Raw genomic sequence first — 27,247 nt, forward strand, 5'->3', positions numbered from 1 at the left:
TTCATCTTTTTAAAGAAGAAAATTTTCGCTTTGTTAATTTTCTGTTTTATTTCTGTTTTGTCTTTATTGTCTTTCATAATCTGTTCTTATCTTGAGTATTTTCTTCCTTTTTGGTTTCCTTAGGTTCATTTGGTGGTTCTTTTTCTAGTTTCTTGAAGTAGATCTTAGAGCATCAATTCTCAACTTTTCTCTTTTGCATAGTGTATACATTTAAAGCTCTAAATTCCCCTCTAATCATCACTTTAGCTGCATTCTAGTCATTTTGTTATACCATATTTTTTATCATAAGTTAATTTAAATTTATTTTTATTTCTTCTTTGGTCTGTAGGTTGTTAGAAAGTATTGCTTAAGTTCTAATCATTTTGAAGTGTTCTACTTATATTTATTTATTTATTTATTTATTTATTTATTTTTGCGGTACGTGGGCCTCTCACTGCTGCAGCCTCTCCTGTTGCGGAGCACAGGCTCCGGACGCGCAGGCTCAGTGGCCATGGCTCACGGGCCCAGCCGCTCAGCGGCATGTGGGATCTTCCCGGACCGGGGCACGAACCCGTGTCCCCTGCATCGGCAGGCGGACTCTCAACCACTGCGCCACCAGGGAAGCCCCTACTTATATTTTTTATTAATTGATTTCTAGCTTAACCTCACTGTTGTCAGAAGACATACTATGTATGACTTCAGTCCTTTGAAATTTGTTGATACTTGCCTTATAGCTTGGCATATTATCAATTTAGTGAATGTTCCATGTGCTCTGAAAAAAATTTATATTCTCTAGTTATTGGGGATGTTGTTTCATATCAGTCAATTAGGTCAAATGTATTAGTAGTGTTTGCTCAAATCTTCTATATCCTTACAGGTTGTCACCTGTACTTCTGACCAACTGGTTATAAGTAGAGGTTCCCCCAGTTCCTTCCTTGGGTTCAATAATTTGCTAGTCTGGTGTAGAACTCAGGGAAACACTTACTTACACTTATTAGTTTATTATAATGGATATGATAAAGGATACAGATGAATAGCCTGATGAAGAAATACATAGGGTGAAGTCTGGAAGGGTCCCAAGCACAGGAGCTTCTGTCCCCATGGAGCTGGGGTGCAACACCCTCCCAGCACATGGATGTGTTCACCAATCTGGGAGCTCTCTAAACCCTGTACTTCAGGGATTTTTATGGAGGCTTCATCACATAGGTATGATCGATTATTAACTCATTTTCCAGCCCCTCTCCCCTCTTCAGAGGATGGAGGGGTAGGGATGATAGTTCCAAGCTTCTAATCATGGCTTGGTCTTTCTAGTGACCAGTCCCCATCCACAAACCCACCAAGAGCCACCTCATTAGAACAAAAGATACTCCTATCACCTAGGAAATTCCAAGGGTTTTAGGACCTTTTGTCAGGAATTGGGGTCAAAGATCAAATATTAGCAGGAGCCAGGGGCAGAGACCAATACAGAAAGTCCCTGATTTACACTGGTTCAGTTTGCAATTTTTTGACTTTATGGTAATGCAAAAGCAATATGCATTCATTAGAAACCATACTTCACATTTTGAATTTTGATCTTTTCCCAGGCAAGCAATATGTGGTACCATACTCTCCAGAGAGCCACAGCTCGCAGTGAGCCAGGAGACCTGGCTGGTAAATAACCGATACACTTACAGCCTGTACTCTGTACTCAAACAACAATTCTGTTTTTCACTTTCAGTGTAGTGTTCAATAATCTATCAATACATGAGCTAGTCTACCCTTTGTTATAAATTAGGCTTTGTTTTAGATGATTTTTTCCAACTGTAGGCAATGTAAGTGTTCTGAGCACATTTAGGCATGCTAGGCTAAGTTACAACATTTAGTAAGTTAGGTGTATTAAATGAGTTTTCAACTTACAATATTTTCAACTTAGGATGGGTTTATCGGGATGTAACCCCATTGTAAGCTGAGGAAGGCCTGTAGGTATATTTCTTATTATTTCACACTATCTTACATTAAACAGTCAATTGTCTTTTAAAGAAATTAAGAACCACAAAGAAAAATTATTTTATATTTACCATTTCTGAACCTCTTCATTCCGTCTTGTATATTCCTTCTGCTACAGAACTTTTTAAAACTTTTTTATATCCATGTCAGCTAACAACAAATTATCCTAACTTCTTTCTCCTAAAAAAAAACAATAAAACAAAAAAACCAAAAACCTTTATTTTTGCTTCATTTTTTTAAAAAAAAACAAGGCAGGTAAGGAGAATTTTTTTAAATATTTATTTATTTATTATTTTATTTATTTATTTTGTCTGTGCCGGGTCTTAGTTGCTGCACACGGGATCTTCATTGAGGCATGCAGATTTCTTAGTTGTGGCCTTCAAACTCTTAGCTGCGGTGTGCATGAGGGATCTAGTTCCCCAACCAGGGATCAAACCTGGGTCCCCTGCATTGGGAGTGTGGAGTCTTACCCACTGGACCACCAGGGAAGCCCCTTTTGCTTCATTTTGAATGGGTCATTTCACTGGACATAGAATCATAAGTTGACAGACTTTTTTGTTCTTTCAGCATTTTAATGATGTTCTGTTGTCTCTTGGCATATTTAGGTTCTGACAAGATGTCCATGGAAATTCTTGTCTTTGTTTCTCTGTATGAAATGTATCATTTTTCTCTGTCTGCTTTTAAGATTTTATCTGTATCTCTGGTTTTTGGCAATTTCATTATCATGAGGCTTGCTATGATTTTCTTTGTGTTTACCCTGCTTGTGGGTTTTTGAGCTTCTTGAAGCTGTGGATTTACAATTTTCATTAAATTTGCATGATTTTCAGCAATATTATGTCAACTACATTTTCTGTTCTTGTCATTTTCCCTCTGTCTCCTGGCACTCCCATCACATGTATTTTAGACCACTTGATATTGTCCCATGAGTCACTGAGGTTCTATTCATTTTTTCAGTCTCTTTTTCTCTGTGCTTCATTTTAGATAGTTTTTGTTTTATTGCTATTATTTAATTTCACTGAATATTTTCCTCTGCAGTATTTAGTCTTTTGTTAAACTGATCCAGTGAAATTTTCATTTCAGATTTTGTAGTTTTCATCTTCATAGGTTCCATTTGGTTCTTTTAAAAATATTTTTTGTTTCTGTCCTTATTCTGTTCATGTTTTCTTTTTAAATTCTTGAGCACATTTAGAATAACTCTTTTTAAATCTTTGTCTGCTAATTTCATCATTTCTGAGTCTGCTTTTATTGACTGATTTTTCTCTTGATTATAAGACTCATTGTCCTGCTTTTTTGTGTATCTAGTAACTGTTTACTGGCTGCTAGATTTTGTAAATATTACATTTTAGAGTGTCTAGATTTTGTTTCCCCATTTCAAGAATGTTATATAGGCATTAAAGGATGTTTGGCAGGCAGTAGAGTAACTCACAGATCCATTTGTTTCTTACAAGGCTGGTTTTTAAGCTTATTCAGTTATGTCTATAATGACCTTTACTCTAGAGCTAATTTATCCCTGTTACTCAAGTGCAACTCTTCTGTCATCTTCACTCTAATGGCCCCAACATTTGCTCTACCCTATTTGGGTAAAACTTGAACATTTTCCAATCTTGTGAAAGCTTTAGAGATTATTTACCCTATAACTTTCCAGCAGTTGTCAGCCCAACCTCATGCAATTTCTCTCTATGCATCTATAGTTTATCATTAAGCAATAGACTCAAGTTGACTTTTATGCTTATTTCTGAAGTCTGTTTTCTGCATAGCTCCTTCCTCTCAAGTACTCTTCCCCACATATTCCAACTGCCTTAGCCCACTCAAACGGTGACCTTTGTCTTCTCAACTCAATGAATCTGCTATGCTCTGTTTAGGTTCCTCCTACCTGCACTGTGTTCTGGAAAGTGCCTGTAGGCAGAAAGCTACTGTGATTGTAAGGCATACCTCATGTAAGCTCTGTTCCCGCCTTTATCACAGTTCTGTACTGCCTCTTGTCCAGTGTCTGGAAACAGCTGCTTCATATATTTCATCCTGACTTCTAGTGCTTTGTGGTGGGAGACCGATCCCAGAATCAGTCACTCCATTATAGCCAGAGTAGAACAATACTGCAAATTTTTTAAGCTTGCAAATGAAAAGTAAACTAGAATGAATGGTTCTATGATGGAAGAGAGTAAAGGGGAAGAGATTCAGGGGTAACTATTTAACTTTATATAACTTTGCCAGAAGTTTAAGAAATGCATTATATCTGGGAACATTTTCTCCCTAATTTCAAAATAAAATTCGGTGGAAATATTAAATTTATTTTTGACAGTTAGAAAAAGTTTCAAATTTAGGTTATTATACTTCCTCCATAAAATGACGGTTGATTAGGCAGTTTTAACTAATATTGCAGTATTGTTCCTTGGGATCAATGATGATGATGAAGCAATGGCTGCTGCTTCATCGTCTGGGAGAGGCAGCTGATGATGATGACGACATTTATTTAAGCACCTGCAATGAACCAGGCACTGTGTTAGGCTCTTTATATTGATTGTGTTTACTCTTCTACAGCAGTTCTGCAAGTTAGACGTCATGATCCCCAGAAACTGAGGAGGTGAAGTTAGTTCCTCAAGCTCACACACTAAGAAGGGAGTACTCAGTGACTAAAGTACTCAGTGGTGACTTAGTGGCTGGGGCTGGGAAAGTCTCAGCTCCACACTAACAATGCCTCCACCGTTATTATGCAGCTCCTGATTTTCTCTTCACCTGAGCGTTCCCATCTGGCAAATTAAAGTGGAAAACAGTTAACTCTCTCCCCAGAGAGGCTGTGTTATTATATAGATGCTTTGCATTATTTTGCTTTGAATAACAGCATATGTAAATGTGTTCCTGGAGGTTAAAATTACCCTTAATTTTTAAAACTTGGCCTCTCCCACTGGGGGTGAATAGTTGAAAATTACGGGGAAGAAAAGGCAGGCTGGAGAGAATGCTAGTCAGCTTGGAATTGCCTCTCCTCCTCCCTCCCCACCCAACACATATTTCTCTTTAGATAGAAGCTGACGCGGCAGAGTAAAGATGAGTAAATCTTCTATCATGGAGTCCTAGCTGGTTCTGATATCCAGTGTTCAGGGTGCGTTAATCCAGATATTAATCATTAACTCTGCATCAGGTTGATGTGTAGGGGCAGATGTTCTTGCTGAGAAGAATAAAAGTCTCCTGGGGCACCTGGAACACTTTATCACACGTGGTCCCCAGTCAGATCACAAAGAGATCTGAGCGAACACAGGCACTTTGCTGCCTCTGACCATCTACCTCTTGTTCAGGGGTTGGCATCTCCCCTCGACTTCAGCTCTCCCGTGGGCCCTGAATTGTTGAGCCCTCCCTATCTTAAACCGCCTTTCCTGGCATTTGAATCATCACTTCGATGATGTGATAATATCTGCAAGTTGGGAAAATAAAATTGGCATTTGTTTAGCCATAATTAATGAAATATTTATGTTGCATGAGACTATGTGATAAAACCTTAGGCTTAGAGTCCTTTTGCTTCTGATTACATTTGGGATTTTTTTTTTTCTATGACCAGACATTCTGACGCCAGCCCTTTTACACTGAGCAGATGTCATGTAGTAAAAATGGGTGCCAGATGCTGTGAGCCGCAGAAGGGCGATTTGTTTAAGAGCTGGCTCCGACTTTTTTGCATTCAATTACTCTGCAGAACGAACCTTACACAAGCATTTAGGTAACTCAGCTAACTTCAGACATGAATTTTACTAATAGATTTCATCTCTGAATGCATTCCTAGCAACACACCATATAAATGGTGTTTAAGGAATTAATTGATTTCTGCATAATACCTTTTTTTATTTTTTCACATGAAAAGAGAGCTGCAAAGCTCTTGGCAGGGACCCAGAAATGTAATTAACATAGAGGGCCAAATTTTCAGTTGCCCTTAGGTGCCGCCGCCTCCCGCTCGTGGCAGGTGCCGTGAGGGGAGGGCAGGGAGGAAGAGAATGGGGGTAGCAGGGAGGAAGGAGAGGTGGCTTTGGGTCATGACGCAGAAGAAGAAGCTAGGAGTTCAGTGAGTTCTTCTGTTCCCATTTCAGGTCCCAAGCACGTCCCCATCAGAGTGCAGGTGACAGGGACTGCCTCTTCCACCTCTTCTACCACCACCTCCTCTGCAGATGAAGAACTCGATCCTCAGCCTTCCTTGCGGTCAAAGGTAACAACAGTTGGCAAACCAAAGGGGGCCTTGGCTTGCGGGGGCCGTTTACCATCCAGATTTCAGACCCAATGTGGGCTCCAGCTGCAGCAGTTTCATTAGGAGGATCACGTTTCATTGCATCTGACAGCAACCACTCTTTTTACCTGGAACACCCTAAGAATTACCTTTTTATATATATTTTTTAACTTTTAGGAACTTGCCTTTCTCAGAGATGTCAGAGTGGGAAGGGGGAAAAAACAGACATATGTACTTGAAACCATTTGGTGACTGCAGCTCTTAAAGTGGTGATCCAACAAGCAAACCATCGAAGAAATTAAAACAAGCAGATGTGTATTTCCCTAGGGGTAGCACAGCTTCATTTAAGAAGCACTAGAGGCAGATTGCGTGGAAAACGTTATGTTTATTCTAATCAGAAATACGAAATGAACCATGCAGTTGCATCTAGGCTCTGAGGATCCCCACTGACTAGCCGTGTGCCGGCGGGGGAATGGCAGTTCTTCTCTCTGCTTAATGAACATTAATTTCTGGAGAACCCTTTAAATAACTCCCATACCCATGGATTAAAAAACACAAACGTCATTGTATGTCTTTAAATGCGTCTGTATGTTACATACACGGAGACACACATCCCATGACCAAATCCCACCATTGTTTTCTTTATCCTCTGGGGCTGGAAGAGCTGAATGGCTGGACATCATATGCTTCCTGGGTGGACAGAAGCAGTTCACTGCTCTGGCAGTGTTTATTTTTTGGAGCAGTAAGGATCTGTGGAGAAAGAGAGAGAACCAAATTTATTTACTTAAACTCAACTTTTCCATATCTAGCGCTAGGAGCTTTGGCATCATCTCAAGTCATTCAGGGGTTCCAGCTCCCCACGGCCCACCTTGGAGCAAGTCAGGAGGGAGCTGGGACATCGTGGGGAGAGAGAGAATGAGAACAAGAGAATACGTAGAGATTTCTGATTTCTAACCGTGGGTGTCCATGATTAGTTAGACACTCAGTACCAATGAATTCTATGTGTCGAGTTGATTTCTGGGATTTCCTTACAGACCCTCTCACCCCCTTGAGTGACTCTGAGTTAATTCTGTATTCAAATGAGGCAGAAGCCCCAGAATCAGCCATTCTGCCACTCATGGGGGACCAAAAGAATGGAGTGGCTGAAAGCCATCAAAATGGCAAGACCATGATACCTAGGGCAAGCCTTGCGAATAGCTCCTTGTCTCCTGCTGGACCAGAACAGAGTCAGTCATCACATAAGCCTGCAGTGTGGTAAACCTTGCCCACTTCACCTGGCTTCCAACACGGCCCACTCTTCAGGCAGGGAAGCTGGCAAAAAGGTTCCTTCTTTATGACTTCCCAAGGGCTCACACTGAAGGAACGAGGGAAGTGTTTTCCCTTCTAGTTTCTTTATCTCTTCTGCCCCATACAGGTGTGTCCCCAGCCATATGGCACAGAGCCCACGTCAGCTCAAGTGAACCTTTGCAAAGGAAACTGGAGACAGGATATGCAGCCTCGCCTCTTTACTTTGCCCCCTCCCCTCAAGTTAATGCCTGGATCTGAGAGAGGGGGACAGGCAGCTTGTCTTCAGCCCTGCCAGATTTGTCCCTTTCACTGTCCTTCATCTTTTTCTTCCTTAGCCCTTAGACGTTTTCCTTTCTTCTCTGCATCACCATCACCATTACTGAGGATGTGAGAACCGTGCCTGGTGGAATGTAAGGCTATATGAGTGTTTGTTAATAAATCATCCTTCTTTTTTTCTATGTCCACATCTTTTAATAAAAGGCAGTAAAGGACTTTCTTTCCCTGTCTAGGTTCTGCTTTGCTGACTCTTGATAAAGAAGTTGGGGTTTGGCAGCTTTGCTGCTGGGAAGTGCTAAGACAGCGCAATGCTGTCAAGGCATCCCTCGCTGAAATTGTTTGAATGGTCTTAATTTAGGGGGAAAGTTTGATATTTCTATAAAGCAGAGGTCCTTGATGCATCTGCACCGAATTTGGCACAGGAGAGGCAGAATAAACTAGATAGAAATGTGGACACTGGATTCAGGTTACCTGGGCTTAGCTCCTGGCTCTACCAATTCCTGATTGTGTCATCTTGGGCAAGTTATTTAACTTCTCTGAGCTTTGATTTCCTTATCTGTGAAATAAGTGTAATTTGTGGAATAAATAAAATGATGCATGTTAAGTAATCAGTACAGTGTCTGGCACATAGCACTCAAAAAATGCTGGCAATTATTATGTAGATTAGTATATAGTGGAAGCTCAAGAGATATTTGTTAAATACCACCACACCCCTCCCCACCCAGCCTTCCCAGAAAGGTCCTGGCTGCTTAAAGGAGGGGTTCCCTCACCCAAATGGCCTGGAACCTCTGCAGTTGTTGACAGTCAATCTGGAAGTTGTCCTCTAGCAATAGAGATGTGATATAGAATAAGTTTGAGTTCTGAGAGCCAAAATTTCCTTCCAAGGATGAAAGAAAGGATGAAGATCTTTAGGATTCTACATCCTACAGAGAATTTTAGAAAAACCAAGTTTCGTCAGTGAGCTAAATGTTTTCACCAATGATCTGTAAACATTCTGAACCCTGAAAGCTGGATGCTTTCCTAAGGAGAGTGATGGAATGGGTGGCAGAATGCCAAGGATCCATAAAGCCCTGGAAAGGCACTTGCTTTTAAGGTAAAATCTCTGACCTCTATTATGGACCTGGGGTCAGGCCTGTTAGGTCTATTCCCCACTTGTGTATTTATAGTCCTTTTAATGGGCAAACATTCAGCTCATCCAGAGCTACTGAATGCCCAGGCACCAGGCTAGATGTAACAAGTTTTTAATTCCATATTTATTTCTACCAGCATTAGAAAGAAGTCTCTCGCATGTTCTCATTCTCATCCTAATATAGAAAATTGATGTGTATGCTCTGAGAAGGCAAACATAATAAAACTGGCCCAAGTTGGACATTTATTTTGTATATGTAAGATGTATACATACATACATTATACATACTACATACATACACACACATATATGAAAAATAGTAGATTTTAGTAAGAAATTATAATCATGCTAATTTGTATAATAATAATATAATAATCATACTGGTAACAGTAAAAATCATAGTATTTACTGAATATCTATCCCATATCTTTTTCAAGTATTCTGCAAAGGACTTGACCCACCTTATCCCATTTAATCCTTATCACATCCCTACAAGGTAGGCATTAAATCATTCTCATCACTCTGAAGAGGACGCTGAAGTTCAGAAAGTTGTATGACGTACCGAAGCTCACACAGCTCAGCTAGGGTTTGAATGCCAGCTTTGCGTGGCTCCTGGGCCCAGTGCTCAAACGTTATTCTCTGCTGCTTCTCCAATCAGAAGAGTCTCCTGAAACTTCCAATATGTGGAGCTGGCCACACCACTACTTCTCCTTTCTCTGCTGTCTAAAACCTGGAAGAGACACCATCAGGATCTGGACAGCTATTTTAAATGCCTCAATTTTGAATGTTCTGTATTCTACTAGCCCAGGCACACAGAGAACCCAGTGGTATTAATGACGTATTTGTACAAGCAAAGTGAAGTAGGAAAGGCAATCTTATGCCTAGATACAGAACATTTCCATCACTGCAGAAAGTTCTGTTGACATTGTTGTTCTAGAAGCTAAGCAGTGGTTTGGTTGGAGAGGGCAGAGTCTGTGATAGTATTTTGTAAATTTCAATTTCATTCTTCAAGATGTTTTTTTCTTCTTGGTTTTTGTAGGAGAGGAAGACACTAAGAAGAAGAAGGAAGCTAGAAAAAGCAACAAAACAATTGGTTAAGCAAGAAGAATTAAAAAGACTTCATAAAGCTCAGGTCAGAAAACAAACTTGAGCTGAGTGAGTGGGTCTGGGATCCTGGGGATCTGGATGTGGAAGCCTTTGGAAATCTGTATTGCACTGGGGAAAGATAGGTCTCTCTTCTCTGAGCAACCGGGCTTGTGGCTATTCTAAAGGCTCTGACTCAATCCCTGGTGGGACTCTGGGGCCTGGAGGGCCCAGGTGTTGAGTTGGCCCACTCCCAGCTGCCTTTCCATCTGCAGATGCGTGTCCTGCAAAGTGAGCTGGAACAGCAGCCAACACACGGCCTTGGGAACAATCCCAGGCCCTTAGTGCCACACACGAGTGGCCTTAGTTTTGTCCTCTGTGAGGACACAACCTTCCCCTGACTTGCTGACAGTGTCTTTGCTGAGCTGACAACTACTGGGGCTGTCTCTATTCCAAGGTTAGTTGAACACACAAGCATCTAGCATTCTGCTACAGATTTCCTGGCCTGATTGTTTACTCCAAACATTTCTGCCCAAGTTGATCTGCCCACCTGCAAAATGAAGCAGAAAGTCAAGGCACACCCCCTCCCCCTGAGGACCCCAAACCTAGCCTCGAGGGACAATTGGGTTTTAGGATAGAAGGACTTAAAATGACCACTCATGTTAATGCAGCATACCCTACATCCCTTCTTCCAGTTGTTTGCTTTATCAGGCCAGGTAGTCCTGTAATTTGTTTCTGACAAAAGCAGGAAGTCACTTACTCCAGCCTCCTTTACTCTTCTTAGTGACTGACTTGGGAGCCACCCCCTTCCCCTAGTGGATGGGAAAATTTCCCATAAATTCCCTCTGTCCATTCTCAACTTCTGAAACAGGCTTTCTTGAAACATGTCAACTTTTCCTTCTGAGAACATGAGAAGTCTTTATGAAATGGATTGGCAAACTCAGCAATTTCCCCTCCTTCTGTTTTTACTCCAGACAGTAGGCAGTGATAACAGAAGAATTACGATGGCCTTTTTTTTTTTTTTTTTTTTCTTTTTGCGGTATGTGGGCCTCTCACTGTTGTGGCCTCTCCCGTTGCGGAGCACAGGCTCTGGATGCGCAGGCCCAGCGGCCATGGCTCACGGGCCCAGCCGCTCCACGGCATATGGGATCCTCCCAGACCGGGGCACGAACCCGTATCCCCTGCATCGGCAGGCGGACTCTTAACCACTTGCGCCACCAGGGAGGCCCACGATGGCCTTTTGAGGCCTAATCTACTAGCACCCATACCAGTCCTGTATAATCTTTGAGATTTTCATCCTTAGTTTCTAAAGAATGACCACCATATCAATCAGCTTGAGCTGCTGTAATGACATACCACAGACTGGGTGGCTTAAACCACAGAAATTTATTCTTTCACAGTCCTGGAGGCTGGAAGTCCAAGATCAAGGTGCCTGCAGGATTGGTTTCTGGTGAGGACTCTCTTCCTGGCTTGTAGACAGCTGCCTTCTTGCTGTGTCTTCACATGACCTTTTTTTCTGTGTGCATTCAGAGAAAGAGAGAGAAAGAGAGAATTTTGGTATCTTTTCCTTTTCTTATAAGGACACTAGTCCTGTTGGATTAGGGCCCACTGGTATGACCTCACTTAACCTTATTTACCTCCTTAAGGACCCTATCTCCAAACACAGTCTCTTTAGGGATTAGGACATCAACATATGAATTTGGCGGTGGGGGGGGCACTACTCAGTCCATAACAATTATAGAGCCATAATTGCAAAGTAATCAGTAATAAAGTCATTTTAATGTTTCCCTTCCTTTAGCAATTCTAGCCGTGCCAGCAAGAGACAGATCTATAAAGATATAATTGTCTTTAAAAGAGAGACAGAGAGGAAGAGGGCATAAAATTACAAGTAGTTTTAGATAGAATTCCCATCTATTTCAGATTTTATGTTCGGGGCTTAAACACTCTCAGCTGAGACAAGAAGCCAGGTGGCTGCTCCGTCCCCACCCCTCCCCACTGCTACCCTTGCTTGGGCCTCTTCACGGGTTGCAGATGCCTCAGCGATTGTACTTTGAATCCAGGGGAGACTTAGAAGGATGTGGAGTTAAGGAGGAAGAGGAGTGAGACAGAGGTAGAGGAAGGCAGGAAAGGCAGAACACACACATTCTACCTGCCCAGACAGCTGCCACTTCCTTGAACACACCTGGTCTGCCAGGTGCAAAATCTGTTCTGCCAAGAGATGTGCCTTTTGGCAGCGTGTGTTTGAAAGCAGAGAAAATGGACGGGGATGAACGGAATGTACAGAGGACAGGTTTTCCCTTCATTTTCCTTCCTAATATACAAGCGAGAAATAGCTGGTAGGGAAAATAAACATGTAAAGGCAAACGCAGTCATGATCCCAAGCCTTGCTAGGTGCCTTGATGGTTAGGTTAAGGTTATGGAGGGGGTGCCTTAATGGGATAAACATTTCTGTCTCGTCTTAATAAACTGCTAGTAATAAGCCACAGTGCACTTCCACAGACAATAAAGAGCCCCCGTGGTGCAGTGAAAGAATAGGTTGCCAATTTGTAGCTGAGGACAGGAGCAGGACAAACCAGGAGAGGAACACCCAGAGCCCCAGGAGCTGGCCCGCGTCTGCTGCTCCAGAACATCTTCTTTTTTTTGTGTGTGTGTTACGCAGGCCTCTCACTGTTGTGGCCTCTCCCTTTGCGGAGCACAGGCTCCGGACGCGCAGGCTCAGCGGCCATGGCTCACGGGCCCAGCCGCTCCGCGGCAAGTGGGATCTTCCCAGACCGGGGCATGAACCCGTGTCCCCTGCATCGGCAGGCGGACTCTCAACCACTGTGCCACCAGGGAAGCCCCAGAACAGCTTCTTGGGAGGTGTCTGCTGGTTCTTCTTGGAAGAAGAAACGTGCCCTGTGTTTGCCCCCGGAGATCCTGTCCTACTCTGGGTAGGGGCTGTAGCTCTGATGGCTGTGCCATCACCATGGTCAGAGGCCGAGGCTCCGAGGAGTCCAGGAACTACAAGGACCACCCACCCAGCGCAGCAGCCTCTGCCTGAGAGCATGTCTGTGTGACTGGCCTGGTCAAAGGGGAGTGTTTTAATGTCTCCTTGGGGGCAAACTGAGCTTACACACAGACTCCTTGCTTTATGTTTTCATACTTAAAGAAAGGAAATGTCAAGTTCTAGTTGTTTTGGGAATTCACAGGTTCTTACCCAGTTAATCGAGGAGGTGGCATCACGAGGGAGAGGGCTTCTTCCTCTTGGAAAGTAGGTGGCAGAATTGGCGCCCTTGCATGACTCTGCACGTTGAAAGTGCCTGCGTGACGTATGATCCTGGCATTGCAGGCCATCCAGAGGCAGCTGGAAGAGGTGGAGGAGTGGCAGAGGGCTTCCGAGATCCAGGGCGTGAGGCTGGAGAAGGCGCTGAGAGGAGAAGCAGGTAGGCATCCCTGCGGGCGGATCTGGGGCAGCGGGCTCGGGCCCGTGTCTGTGGTCTGAAAACAGTGCCGGTCTAACCATCTGGGCCAAACAGTGAGACCTTGTCACCCGCTGTGGAACTGTCAACACGGACCTGCGGTGCTCAATCCACAACTGCTTCCCACTTTCAAAATCAAACTGGTTGTCCAGTTTGAAATTCCCAGGGCATCAGTCAGCCTGTGGGCCTTCGATTTCTGGTCTGCCCAGTCTCTCTTCTGCTAGTGTGAATGTTCTTTGCAATTCAGGGATTAAGATAAATTCAGGAGAAACAGTTGGGTGTTCAAGCAATGTTGGTAGTGATTCAAAGCCTGGAGTTGGAGTCAAAGTCCTGGTTTCTCCCTTTACCACCTGTAGCTCCCTTTATCAGCTGTAGAGCCTTGGGCCAGTCACGTTCTAAATCTTTATGAACTTTCGTTTTCTCCTCTAAAGTTTGGATAATCGTGGCTTCCTATCTTGTAGAGCTGAAATAATGATTAAAGGAGATATATATATATATATATATATATATATATATATACACATACACATGATGAAATATATATATGATGAAATTAAATTAGCACATTACCTGGCATAAGGTAAAGCAATAAATAATAACTGTTCTACTGGTAGCTTCAGATTCTTAGATGCAAACAGAATTCATCTGGTGAAGGCCTGCTTTGTATTGGACATTAAGACAGTAGGTCTCTAACGCTAAGTATGACATTTCCTGCCTTTGAGAAGTTTATGGTCCATTGAGGGACACAGACGTGAGAATAAACCACAATACAGGGGGACGAGGGCTGTGATGGGAACAAGCATTAGAGTGGAATGAGGACAGAATCACGAGGTTCCTAACTGATCTTGATGGGGAAAGGGGGCGGTCAGGCTAATCACCTGCAGGGGGTGATCTGTTAAGGCAAGAACTGGAGAAGGAACCGGAGGTTACCAGGGAGGTGAGGAGACCATTCTGGTAGAGGGAACAGCACCTGCAAAGACCAAAAGTAAAAAGACGTGAAATGCCGTAACGAATAAGGAACCAGCAGAGAGTTTTGAGTGAGGAATGAAACTGAAAGAAATCTATGTGTTTGTGGAAACCATCCAGCAGTGGTGTTGCTAGTGAATTGGGGTCAGTTGGGGGGGGGGTATTGTCTCTTTTATAAAATTGAAGCCCAGTTGATTTACAATATTGTGTTAGTTTCAGGTATACAGCAAAGCGATTCAGTGATATATATATGTGTGTATATTGGGGGTATTGTCTCTTTAATTTCTGATGTGATGTCTTTAGCCTTCTGTATTTGGGATATAAAATGTGAGAAAGCAGACCCTGAAAACACATATCTCTGTGAGTGGTCATGTAAACAACATAGGGAAAGGTTAGGGCTTCAGTTCTCTTAAAAGTTCAGTTATTCGAGAATAATGGTACCAGCAGGGGCAGACCCAGATTTTGTGAGGCCCGAAGCTCATACAAAGTCATGCAGGCAAACCTGTGGGGCAGCTCCCAGAGCCCTGCAAGGGCCAGTCCACGTGAGAGGCCCTGTGGTTTCAGCTTCTATAGCTGTGTGGTTGTTCTCTCTGGAAACAGAGTCTGACTTTACCCCTCTGTGCCTCAGCTTCTGTGTTTCTGAAGTGGGAGTGTTAATTATACTTGTTCCTTGGATTTGTGGTGAGGATTGGCTAAAACAATATGTGTGGGAGCCCAAGCACAGTGCCTGGCATGGGAGAGAATGTTAATAAATATTTGCTCCTTTTCTTACAATACTCAGTGCATTTCCTTGCAAAGAGACCCCAAATCCACCCATCAGAAGTAGGGTTCTTGACAAAAGTGGTAACTGTTTCTCACTGCTTGGAGTCCCTGCCTACCTGTACAGCCATTGTCAGGGCTTTCAATACAATGAAATGTTTGGTCATATTCCCAATCAAGAAGGCTCGGCACTTGTCTTTAGGAGTCTGCTAACTTCAGTGAGAGCCTTAGAAGTGAAAAGGATAAATCAGCAAAGCTAGGACATGTTTCATTTTTCTGGGGAGGCAGTATGGCATGATAGGGTAAGTAAAATTGTAAGCGTCAAGGAGCCCTGTATTCAAATTCTGTTCCACTGCATTTAGGCTGTGTGGTTTTGGGAGAATCACTTAACCTCTCTGCTCCCAGATTCCTTATGTGAAAAATGGAGCTCATAATCCTCACATTACCAGGTCATTTGGAGAATTAAGTGTATTGGTGGTCCAAGAGTCTCCCAAGAATGCCTACCACATTGTAGGCATTTAATAAATGGCTACTGATATTATTTTACAAAATGTTAAATATCCATTCACACTTTTAAACGAATTGACTCTCTGATCTTTATTGCTTGAAATTTAAAGTCTGGAAACCAAATTTTTAAAGCTTCTGAAAATCTCCCTCACCCTCACTATAAAAAAAGGCTATTTGCAGTTATCAGCTAAAGAAACTCGGCCAGCTTATGGTGTTTTCAAAGGTGTATTTGCCTGGCCAGAAGATGGATTCTGTTCATTCCCTCTATATCCTTGGTAATTTAATTCCCCTGTTAAGTTTATGGGCCTTTTTCTCCTTGATTGTCCTTATGTGGGTGACAGATGCAGATTAACAAGGGGCAGGAGACTGCAAGAGTCAAGTGACAGAGAGCGGCCCCAAAGGAAACCAAACAGAAGATTTGCAAACCAGGCATTGAAATTAATACACTCGAACTTGTAATAACATTTGTGCAATAATAATATTCCTTTGCAGTTTAATATTCTACTCAGCCCCTTTAAGAGCTTGCCCTGGTGCTTAATGAATGACCGATGCTTATTAGGTTAAGTTGTATTTGAGATGGCCTGGGCTGCTCTGGTTCAAGTGATTTAATGGGAATTATTTAATAAGCATTATTAGGATAATTAGAAAATGATCACAGTTAGGCAATAATATTGAACTATAAAGGTTGTGAATAACCAGATTTAGAGACAGGCCTGAAAACATGAGTCGTCTGCGACAGTTATGCAAGTCTCCTCTGATAATGATGTGCGCCAGCCTGAAAGGGTCTTTTGTTCCTAGGAGTTATTCATTAGGCGAGCATTGAATTAGAGGAACACGCGGGGGTGCAGGACGGAGGGCAGTGATGGCTGATGAGCAAAATGAGGCTTTGATGAGCTCCCAATTGTCGTGACAACAATTCCTGCTTTCTCTTTTTCCAACAGTCAGAAATAAGCTCTCCCACCCCCAGGAAGGCTTTTTTTCCGTTTTGTGAAGGCAAGGGGAACAAAGAAAAACAAAAGTCCAACAATCCACCCCAGATGACAAGTCATTATGTTCTGTAGGGTGTGTGTGTGTGTGTGTGTGTGTGTGTGAGAGAGAGAGAGAGAGAGATGGACGTCCTTGACAAAGGAAATGGATTCTCCTGATGGTCCTAGCTGCCCAGAGTAAAGGACCATGATATGCAGCAGCCTGATTGCTCTGAGCCTCACCGTCTATGAAGAGGTCAAGTCGAGCTTTGCAGCCACTTAGACTCTTCTTGGTTACCTTCTGGTTTTGTTGGTTGTCAGTGTAGTGGTCAGTGTTATGTGTGATGGAACACCACAGTTTAGCAAGAGGCCACCATTCAAATTTAGTAGATAACAGAATCTGTGCTTTCTTTCAATACCTGGAGACAGGTAAAATCTGTTGAAAACTGAGATCAGCTTTGAGGGAGAAAAGATTAGTCCCCAGGGGAATGTAATGGAATATTCCTCCCTTATAGCTTTACCAACTTTGAGGATGGTTTACCAGTTGATTGCCTGCATCCCTGCATTGAGCTTCTTGCTTTTTTGTTTTAGAGCCCGATGGCTTTTCCTTCACACAGATAAGGGGTTTACAAAGAAATAGCAGGGTGTCTGAGGCTGTCAGCAGGTGGCAGCAGGAGCACACATTATGACAAGAGAAATCGCAATGAACCCTAGGCAGGAAGAGGGAAGTAGTTTGGCTTACACTCTGTGGTTTTTACCTTGACTACTGCTGAGGAACAGAAGAAACAATAATTTCCTGGATAATAAAGCAACAAGGTGCCCTGAAAATGACACAGATATTAAAATCAGACACTCCTGAGTTTGAATCCTGATGCCATTCGTAGACAAAGACTCTGAAGTTGGTAGCTAAGCAACCAAGGAATTTGGATGGATTTGCTACACTCTACGTGCTGAAAGTAAACAGTGATATTCAGTGCCTCAGAGCAAGGGAGTTTTTACTCACAACACAGCAAACAGCAGGAGCAGCAGTGTGGTACAAGTTGCCCTGTATCTAAGTGCCAGGGTGTAGCCTGATAGGCCCTGATGGTAGCTATGCACACAGTGGATTGTGCCACAGTAGAGGAACTCAGCAGCTTTTATGGCAAGCAGTAAATAAGCCAGCCCCCTTTCCCAGGAAGCAAGTAGTCTACTTGGCTGGCTGCAGGAGTGGCTCAGGGACACAGGATGGTTAGGCCTTGCTATTTGGCACACTCAGCAAAGACATGCAGGGATGCTCAAGGTTTATGACAGATTACCTCACTCAACAAATGTCAATAATCAATTTATTATGTATTTACCTCTGTTTTTAGCCTCAGTAGCCACCTGGTCGAGCAGTGGCTTTATAACAGAGATGGGCCCAGTGAGGGCGAGACTAAGATTCTCTTCCTGAAGAAGCCTTGGGTCCTCTCTCCATTGCATGGATTCTAGGGTCATTGAGGCTTCAAAGCTGTGTGCCCTAGACAATTGCTTTACAAAAAAAATTCCCGTGACAGCAGCAAGAAATATGTTTTATATCACAAGTTAGTACACATAAATATATAATTGAATAAAATGTTTCAAGAGATAATATTGAATTTTGCTACATATAAAAGACTACTACTTTCTATTCTGTCTCATTTTTAGTGCTTGTTGTGACCCATAAAATTAATTTTGCAACCCTCGGTTTTAAAAAACACTGTCGTAATAATTTTACCTGAAAAAAATATTTTAAACTAAATACCCAACTGGCCACCTCATCCAAGGATACAGAATGTGGTTCCTAAGAAGTGTGGAGCAGTGGAATGGTGGACTAAATACTATAAAAGCCCATTCACTGCAACAAGATACTTTTGAAAACATTGCTAGGCTCTTAAGTAAGTGAGAGAAATCTCTCAGGGCCATAAAAGAGAGAGAAAAGAAGGTATGCTGAAGCCTACATGTTCCAGGAAGGAAGCAAACACAAAAACAGAAATCCAGTGTTGCCTTGGGTCTAACAAAAAGTAGGGGAGCTAACCTTGAGATTCCCATATTAAGCCAGGTCTCTAGCACTCCAAAACCAATTATAGATCCTATATGGAAGAAACCATGCCTCAGTTTAGGCTCTCAGGATTCAGACAGATTATGTTCAGTAAACCATGAGCTTATAATAATAATTTTAAAAATCACCCCAAACACCAAGAAGTGAGCCACTAAGAATGAGGTTCAAGCAAAATCAACAAATTTAAATGGCCAAGAACTTCAACTATAATTATCAAATACAGAATATACTATGTCTCTGTGGGAAACATTTAAAGAAATAGAAGATTACATACAAAAATTAGCAAGCAGAAAAATAAAAGTGAACAGACAACACCACCTTAACCTTAACCAATCATAACCATAATCAAACTAACATCATGAGCTTCCTGCTGTGATGTACTAAGAAAGATACATGTTCACTTATGCAGCACCTCAGCCAGAAATGCTTACCTTGAATTTAACCACAAAAATACAATCAGGCAAATTCAAATTAAGAGACAATCTGCAAAATAAGTGAGAAAAGTCAATGTCATTTTAAAAAAAGGGAAGGAGGAATCTAGGGAACTGTTCTAGATGAAAAGAGACTAAAGAAACAACTAGGGCTTCCCTGGTGGTGCAGTGGTTGAGAATCTGCCTGCTAATGCAGGGGACACGGGCTCAAGCCCTGGTCTGGGAGGATCCCACATGATGAGGAGCAACTAGGCCCGTGAGCCACAACTACTGAGCCTGCACGTCTGGAGCCTGTGCTCCGCAACAAGAGACGCCGCGATAGTGAGAGGCCCGCGCACCGCAATGAAGTGTGGCCCCCGCTTGCTACAATTAGAGAAAGCCCTCACGCAGAAACGACAGCACAGCAAAAATAAATAAAATAAATTAATAAACTCCTACCCCCAACATCTAAAAAAAAAAAAGAAAGAAACAACTAAATATAATGCTTAATCCTTTAGGTTTACTTTTTTTCAAATAAAAACTAATGATTGGAGATTTTTTTTAAAAAAATAATCAAATAAATAGAGAGTTTAGAAATGAAAATTATATTCATTGAAGCTAAAACTTCAGCGAATACACTAAACAGTAGCTTAGACACAGCAGAAGAGAGAATTAGTGAATTGGACCATGTATCTCAAGAAATCAATCAGAAAGCAGCACATGAATAGAAGGAGGTGGAAAGAAGGAAAGAGTAGCTTATAGACAGAGGATAGAATGAGAAGGTCTGGTGTATGTTTAATTGAAGTCTCAGAAGGAGAGAATAGAGAAAATTAAGGTTGAGTATTATTTGAAGAGATAATGGTTGAGATAATGGCTGAGGTACTGAGCAAAGCATTTAGAACAAGGTCTGGCACCAAATGCATGGTTTATAAGTGCTAGCTTTATTTTTTCCAAAGTGGATGAAAGGCATAAATCTACAGAAACATGGAGCCTGAGATAGAGAAATCATGATAAATTTAAAATAATCCACACTTACCTAGGCACAATGATGTGAAAATGTAGGATACCAAAGACAGATATTAAAATGGATAAAGAGAAAAAATAATTCACTTAAGAAAAGAACAAAATTTTTACTAACAGCTCTCTTAACAGCAATAATGGATGTTAGAAGACAGTGGAATAATAATTTCAAAAGGCTGAAAAAAAAAAACCCTTCAAGCTAGAACAGTATACCCAGAAAAACTATATTTCAAGAGCAAGTGCACAATAAACAAACATTCAGTTTAAAAAAAAGATTTAACTATCTACAAACAAAATTCTAGTAAATATGCTTGAAGGGGAAAAAAAATAGATAAACCTAGGAGGACAATCTGAAATAGTCAAGAAGAAATGGTGAATGCAAAAAATAATAGACATGTAAGTAAAACAAATAAACATTGTCAGTATAAAATAATATAGATTTTTTTCAAAGATAGAACTAAAATACCAGACTAAAATGGACATAAGTTGGGAGTTGAATGATTAGAAGTGAAGTGTTCCAGGGTCCTTATGTTGTCTAAAAGGAGTTTAAAATACTGATTAAGTTTAGACTTTGTTAGGGTATTAAAAATTACCTATTTAAAATTTAAGTGTAATTATGAAAAGAATAGAAAAAATGTATAACTTCAAATCAGCTAGGGAAAATAAAGGGAGAAAAAATAAGAAAAAATAATCAACCAAAAAAACCCCCCACTCAATTCTAAATAGAAATTTAAAAGCATTTTAAAAAAGATAAAAAGCACAAAGAAAGATGGTAGAAACAAATCTAAATATCTCAATAATAGTAGTGAAAGTTAACAAACAACAATACCCAATTATATGCTATTTAGCAGGCACATATAAAACATAAATAAGTAAAAGGTTTAAAGTAAAAAAAAAATTAGCAAGTATATACTAACAAAATAAAGCTAGGGTAATTATATTAAAAGCAGATACCTTTAATACTTGCTTTAATACCAAAATCATGATTAGCAATAAACAGGGTCACTACCTAATTTTAAAATGATCAACTCACCAAGATGATATGACAGTTTTAAATGTTGTATGTATTAACTGTAATAGGCTCAAAATATATAAAACAAAAAAATGGTAAAACTTCAGGGAGAAATTTCTACTATCATGGCAGGAGGTTTTAGTACATCTCTCAATTAATGAGAGTCAAACAAAACATTACTATAAATTTGAACATTGCACTTAATAACTTTAATTTAATGGACATGCATCCCCAAATTAGAGAATGTATATTTTTTTCAAGTTTACATGATGATTTACAAAAATTGACGATATTAGTTCATAAAGTAAATCTCAGAGAAGCCATATTATACAGGCCACATTCTATACTACAATGTAATTAGCTTAGAAATCAGTAATCAAAATATGTTTTTTAAAACCATGCATTTGGAAAGTAAAAATATACATTTCTCATGGATCAAAAAAATAAAATTGATATTTTAAAAAATACTTGGAAATTTAAAATGTACTAAATATGCAAAGGAAAACCATAGATCAAAACTCATGAGATGCAGTGAAAATGGTCCTTAGAGGTATCGCCTTAAATACTGTTATTAGGAAAGAAGAAAGGCTTAAAGTTAATGAGCTTAGTGTCCAACTTCATTTAGAAAATGAAAAACAAAATAAACCTAAAGAAAGAAGATAGGGCTTCCCTGGTGGCGCAGTGGTTGAGAGTCCGCCTGCCGATGCAGGGGACACGGGCTCGTGCCCCGGTCTGGGAAGATCCCACATGCCACGGAGCGGCTGGGCCCGTGAGCCACGGCCACTGAGCCTGCGCATCCGGAGCCTGTGCTCCGCAACGGGAGAGGCCACGACAGTGAGAGGCCCGCGTACCGCAAAAAAAAAAAAAAAAAAAAAAAGATAATAAATATATGAGCAGATATAAATAAAATAGAGAATAAAGATAAAACAGAGAGGATCAAGCAAGCCAAATGTTGGTTCACTGGAAAAGTTAATAAAAGACTAAAGGCAATCCTCTTAAATTGGTTTTTTAAAGAGAGAAGAAATAAATCAGAATGAAAAGGGCAGACACAACCACAGATATAACAAAGATTCAAAAAGATAAAAGAATATAATGAAAATTTAATCCAATTAATTTTAAAATTTGGCAATCTAAGGGTGACTTAACAATCATCATATTAACAAACTAAAAGGGAAGCCCATATGGGCTTTTCAATAGAAGAAGAAAATATCATTTGACAAAATTCAACACTCATTTAGGATAAAAACTCTTAGCAAAAAAAGAAATTTTTATTTTGCCTTCTTGAAGCTTAATTTTTTTTATTATATAAGTTTTGGTATACAGCATTATAATTTGACATCTGTATACACTATAGAGTTGTTACCACCACAAGTCTAGTTACCACCCGTCACCATACAGTTGATCCCCTTCACCCGTTTCACCCACCCCCTAACCCCTTCCTCTCAGAAAACGCTACTCTGATCTCTGTATCTATGACCTTGTTCTTGTTTTATTTTGTTTGTTCATTTTTTTTAAATCCACATATGAGTGAAATCATATGGTATTTATCCTTCTCTGTGTGACTTATTTGACTTAGCATAATACCTTCAAGGTCTATCCATGTTGCACAAACAGCAGGATTTCATTCTTTTTTTTGGCCAAGTAATATTCCATTGTGTATATATACCACATTTTCTTTATGCATTCATCTATTAGTGGACACTTAAGTTGTTTCCACATCTTGTCTATTGTAAATAATGCGGCAATGAACATAAGGCTGCATATATCTTTTCAAATTGGTGTTTTTGTGTTCTTAGGATAAATACCCAGAAGTAAAATTGCTGGGTCAGAACTTTCTTAATTTGAAGGATATCTTCCAAAACCCTGTAACAAATACCATTGTTTAATGGTAAAATATTAGAAGGATTTCTTTTAAAATCTGTGAAAAAAGAGGATGCCTGCCATCACCTCTTCTTTCAGTATTGCACAGGAGACCCTACCCAGTACAGTAAGACAAGGATAAAATGGCACAAGGTTTGGAAAGGAAGAAACAAACTTTTGTCATTTCCAGATGATAGAATTAACCACATGGAAACCCAAAGGAATGTACAGATAATTTTTTAAAATAATAAGAGCCTATATCATGTAATTGGAAATAATATCAAAGTAGAAAAATCAATTGCATTCCTATATCTCAGCATTGGTTTCTAAAAAATGACATAACAAAGAAGATATTGCTTACATTAGCATAATAACATGAGGTGCCTAGGAATAAATCTAACAAAAAAAATGTGTATAACCTTTTTGGAGCCAACTTTAATACTTTACTGAAAGCCACCAAAACACCCAAACATGAGACTCCCCTTGTGGTCCAGTGGTTGGGACTCCACACTTCCACTGCAGGGGGCACGGGTTCGATCCCTGGTCAGGGAACTAAGGTCCAGCACGCTGCATGGCGTGGCCAAAATGTTAAAAAACAAACAAACAAACAAAAACCCAAACATAATCTTACATATATGAAAACTTGATATAAGCCAGCAGTATCACTGCAGTTCACAGGAAGTAAGTGATTCTGGGACAACTGGTTTTCCGTATAGGAAAAAAATGAAATTGAACCTTATCTTTAACCATATAATTTGGAAAATATATTTGCAACAAATGTAATCAATGTCATAAAAATTAAAGACTTTAATATGCACTTGAAAAGTTAAGAATCTTTTTGACCTCAATTTGGTAGTCTATAGACACCATAAAGGAAAGGAAAAGGTAAGCCACTAATTTGGAAAATACATTCACAACAAATATAACCAAAAAAGAAAAGCCACTAATTTGGAAAATATATTTGCAACAAATATAACAAATTTTCAGTATTCCAGAATATGTAAAGAACTCTTAAAGATCAATAAGAGACAGGCAAATAACTCTATATAAAAATAGACAAATGGCATAAATATACATTTCACAGAAGAATACTCATTAGTAATTAAGGAAGTGCAAATTAAGACTACAGTGAGAAACTATTTTAAACTATTAAATTACCAAAACTTATAAAATCTAATACTAAGTATTTGGCAAGGGTGAGGAACAAAGGGAGCTCTTATTCAGTGTTAGTGGGAGTGTAAACAGCCACAACTCTTTGGAAAACAATTTGTCTTTATGCTGTAAAGCTGAACATTCGCATACCTACTACTCAAGAATTTCATTCCTAAGTATATATTCCAGAGAAACTTTTGCCCACATGGATCAGAAGACATATACAAGAATGTTCATAGCAGCATCATTCATAGTAGCAAACCACTAAGAACAACCTAGATATCCATTAACAGGAAAATGGATAAATTGTAGAACAGTTAACTGTGGCACATACAACTGAATATTGCATATACAACAGTGAAAATGAATGAGCAGCATAGAGGCATTTTAGAAACATATAGAAAGAATTTAAAATGAGCAAGTTGCAGAGACCACATATAGTATGATATCATTTCAGTAAAATTCAAAAGCAAGAAAAACTTTATGATGAATAGATATGTAGCTAAAAGCAAAACAAAACAAAAAGCTGTTTAATAAAGGAAGGACTAGAATTTTTGTTTTTCAGCTGCAGCCTCTGGCTCCCAGAATGGGTTCATGAGCTACCTTCCAGCATCCTGGCTTTGCCAAGACTGAATCAGGCCAGACCCCCAGTGCAGCTTTCTAGATTATCACCATCATGTGTAAGGAGCCTGTGGGAAGTCAACGTACCCAGAGCACTGGGTACAGAAGGCCTGGCTAGAGATTTAAATGAAATAGGCCTGTGGATGAGCACAGGATCTTAGAGCCGACCAGAGGCCAGAGAACAAGAGGCAGGGGCTGAAACCCAGCCAATCTGAGGGAGATGCTTGCACACTGCTACTGGGGATTCTGGCTGTAATCACTCTACTGCCGGTTCATGCTCCAGAACATCACTGATGGTGTTGAGGGCATTGAGAGAATTGCAGCAAAAACCAAATTAGGACTTCTCAGAGATTCTAAGGGGGCAGGAAATCATGTCTAAAGAATTAGATAGTTGTGAACCAGAGAGCAACACAAGACCCAACATGGAAAAACAACACACCAATACACAATCAGAGAAGCATTCAGCGTTACCAACAAAAGGAAATGGTTAAAAAGCCACGACTTTAAAGAACGGATTGTTCATTCAGTCTGTTATTCTCCATTGAGAAAAAAGTTACGGACCATTAAGTGCCATTCCCTCTAATGTAAGCAGGGACTAAGTGCTGTCAGGCTAGGTGATTTGAACTTGATTATGAGGGGTTATAGAAGAATTTCAGTAGGGAGTGACAAAGTTTGCTTTGCTTTTTTGAGAGCTCACTTAGGGACAAGTGGGTTGATTCACATGACTCCATTAATAGCAAGTTGTTTTGTGTTGAGTTTTGACTACTTTATTTCACTTAAGCAAGTGGAATCCTTGCATTTTGTCTAGGAAAGAGTATGGTGTGAGGGCACGGGAGCAAAGGAAGAACCAGTCGACTGTGGTCACAAGCAGGGGTGGCAGTGAGGGTTAGGTAACTGGGCTATTCTATTCACAGCCAGAGGCTGCTCGCTTTCTGGCCGTGCCATTCTAGCTGCATCCTGGTTCCCAGATGTAGCAGTCACATCCCTGCCCTGGAAGGGCTTGCAGCTCACCAGCAGCCATGGGACCAGCTGGAGACATGGTTGAGTGCACAGTCTGTATAGGCACAGAGTCTCTAGTCTTCTTCCCAAGCAAGTGCTGACGATCCAGCCAGCCATATGACCCTTCCGTTTACATGGAGACAAAAAATATATATAATTATTTAAGAGCTTTTATTAATCTCAAGTGAAGTTACCAGATAAAGTTTAGCCATATGTAATCAAGTCAGGGATTACACTCTAGTTGAGGCTTAAAGATATACAGCAAATACTCCACGTGGAACTATAGAACTAGACACTGGAAGAAACAACAGGGTGGTAATGGCAATGGTACATTTTATTGAATGTTTACTATATACCAGGCACCATGCTCAGCATTTTGCTTGCATCATCTCATTTAATCTTCATAACCGATTTAGGAGGCAGGGACTATGATCACCCCCATTTTTCAAGAGAGGAGACTGAGGCAGAGAGATGTGAGGTTACTTGATCAAGGTCACACATTTGTAAGTGTGAGAGAAGGTTTGATCAATCTCAAAGCCCATGCCCTCTGCCACTACACTCTACTGCATTTACGGTGAGGGGCAATGCTGCTTGAGACTTCATTAGGACCTGCAAGGAAGCTCTCTGGTGGGTAGCAGTGAGGTGATGGAAATCTCAGTACATTGCTGAGGTTGAGAGTAAGGCAAGCCTGGGATAGGCACAATCTGCCTGCACCCAATGCTTTGGGAAAGCAGATTCCCTAGAAATCTGCACTTGATTCCGTGTTCAAAGATCCCCAAAAGTGCTTTTGACTACTGAGGAAAGGAAGAGTCTAAAAAATAAACTGGGGCTTCCCTGGTGGCGCAGTGGTTGAGAGTCCGCCTGCCGATGCAGGGGACATGGGTTCGTGCCCCGGTCCAGGAAGATCCCACATGCCACGGAGCGGCTAGGCCCGTGAGCCATGGCCACTGAGCCTGCGCGTCCGGAGCCTGTTCTCCGCAACGGGAGAGGCCACAACAGTGAGAGGCCCACGTACCACAAAAAAAAAATAAAATAAAAAATAAACTGTAGGCTAAAAAGTTGAAAATTATTCCACTCAAAAAAGTAAATTAAATTGATTGATTCAGTTCAACCTGTGTTTGTTGAGTACAGCATCAATACAAATCAATGAGGCTGCACAGGGAACTCTCTGAGGGATCTGATTTTAGAAGGACACACAAGAAAGATTGAAGGGACTTCCTTGGTGGTGCAGTGGTTAAGAATCCGCCTGCAAATGCAGAGGACACGGGTTTGAGCCCTGGTCTGGGAAGATCCCACATGCCGCGGAGCCCGTGCGCAACAACTACTGAGCCTGCGCTCTAGAGCCCGCGAGCCACAACTACTGAGCCCGCGTGCCACAACTACTGCAGCCCACGTGCCTAGAGCCCAAGCTCTGCAACAAGAGAAGCCACCGCAAAGAGAAGCCCGCGCACGGCAAGGAAGAGTAGCCTCCACTCGCCGCAACTAGAGAAAGCCTGCGCAGCAACGAAGACCCAATGT

At 41.0% G+C, this 27,247-nt stretch overlaps 1 protein-coding gene across 4 annotated transcripts in view; it reads left to right on the forward strand.

Moving 5' to 3' along the window:
• The window catches only part of MICAL2 (microtubule associated monooxygenase, calponin and LIM domain containing 2), a 226,922-nt gene that overhangs the window by 183,226 nt on the left and 16,449 nt on the right, over positions 1-27,247 (forward strand). For all 4 annotated transcript variants that reach the window (XM_060103822.1, XM_060103819.1, XM_060103818.1 and 1 more), the window contains 3 exons: positions 6,036-6,151; positions 9,901-9,993; positions 13,273-13,366. In XM_060103822.1, coding sequence (XP_059959805.1) covers positions 6,036-6,151; positions 9,901-9,993; positions 13,273-13,366 — 303 coding nt within the window. The remainder of the gene's footprint in view (positions 1-6,035; positions 6,152-9,900; positions 9,994-13,272; positions 13,367-27,247) is intronic.

The sequence above is a fragment of the Mesoplodon densirostris genome, chromosome 7, assembly GCF_025265405.1.
Source record: "Mesoplodon densirostris isolate mMesDen1 chromosome 7, mMesDen1 primary haplotype, whole genome shotgun sequence".
Lineage (NCBI taxonomy): Eukaryota > Metazoa > Chordata > Mammalia > Artiodactyla > Ziphiidae > Mesoplodon > Mesoplodon densirostris.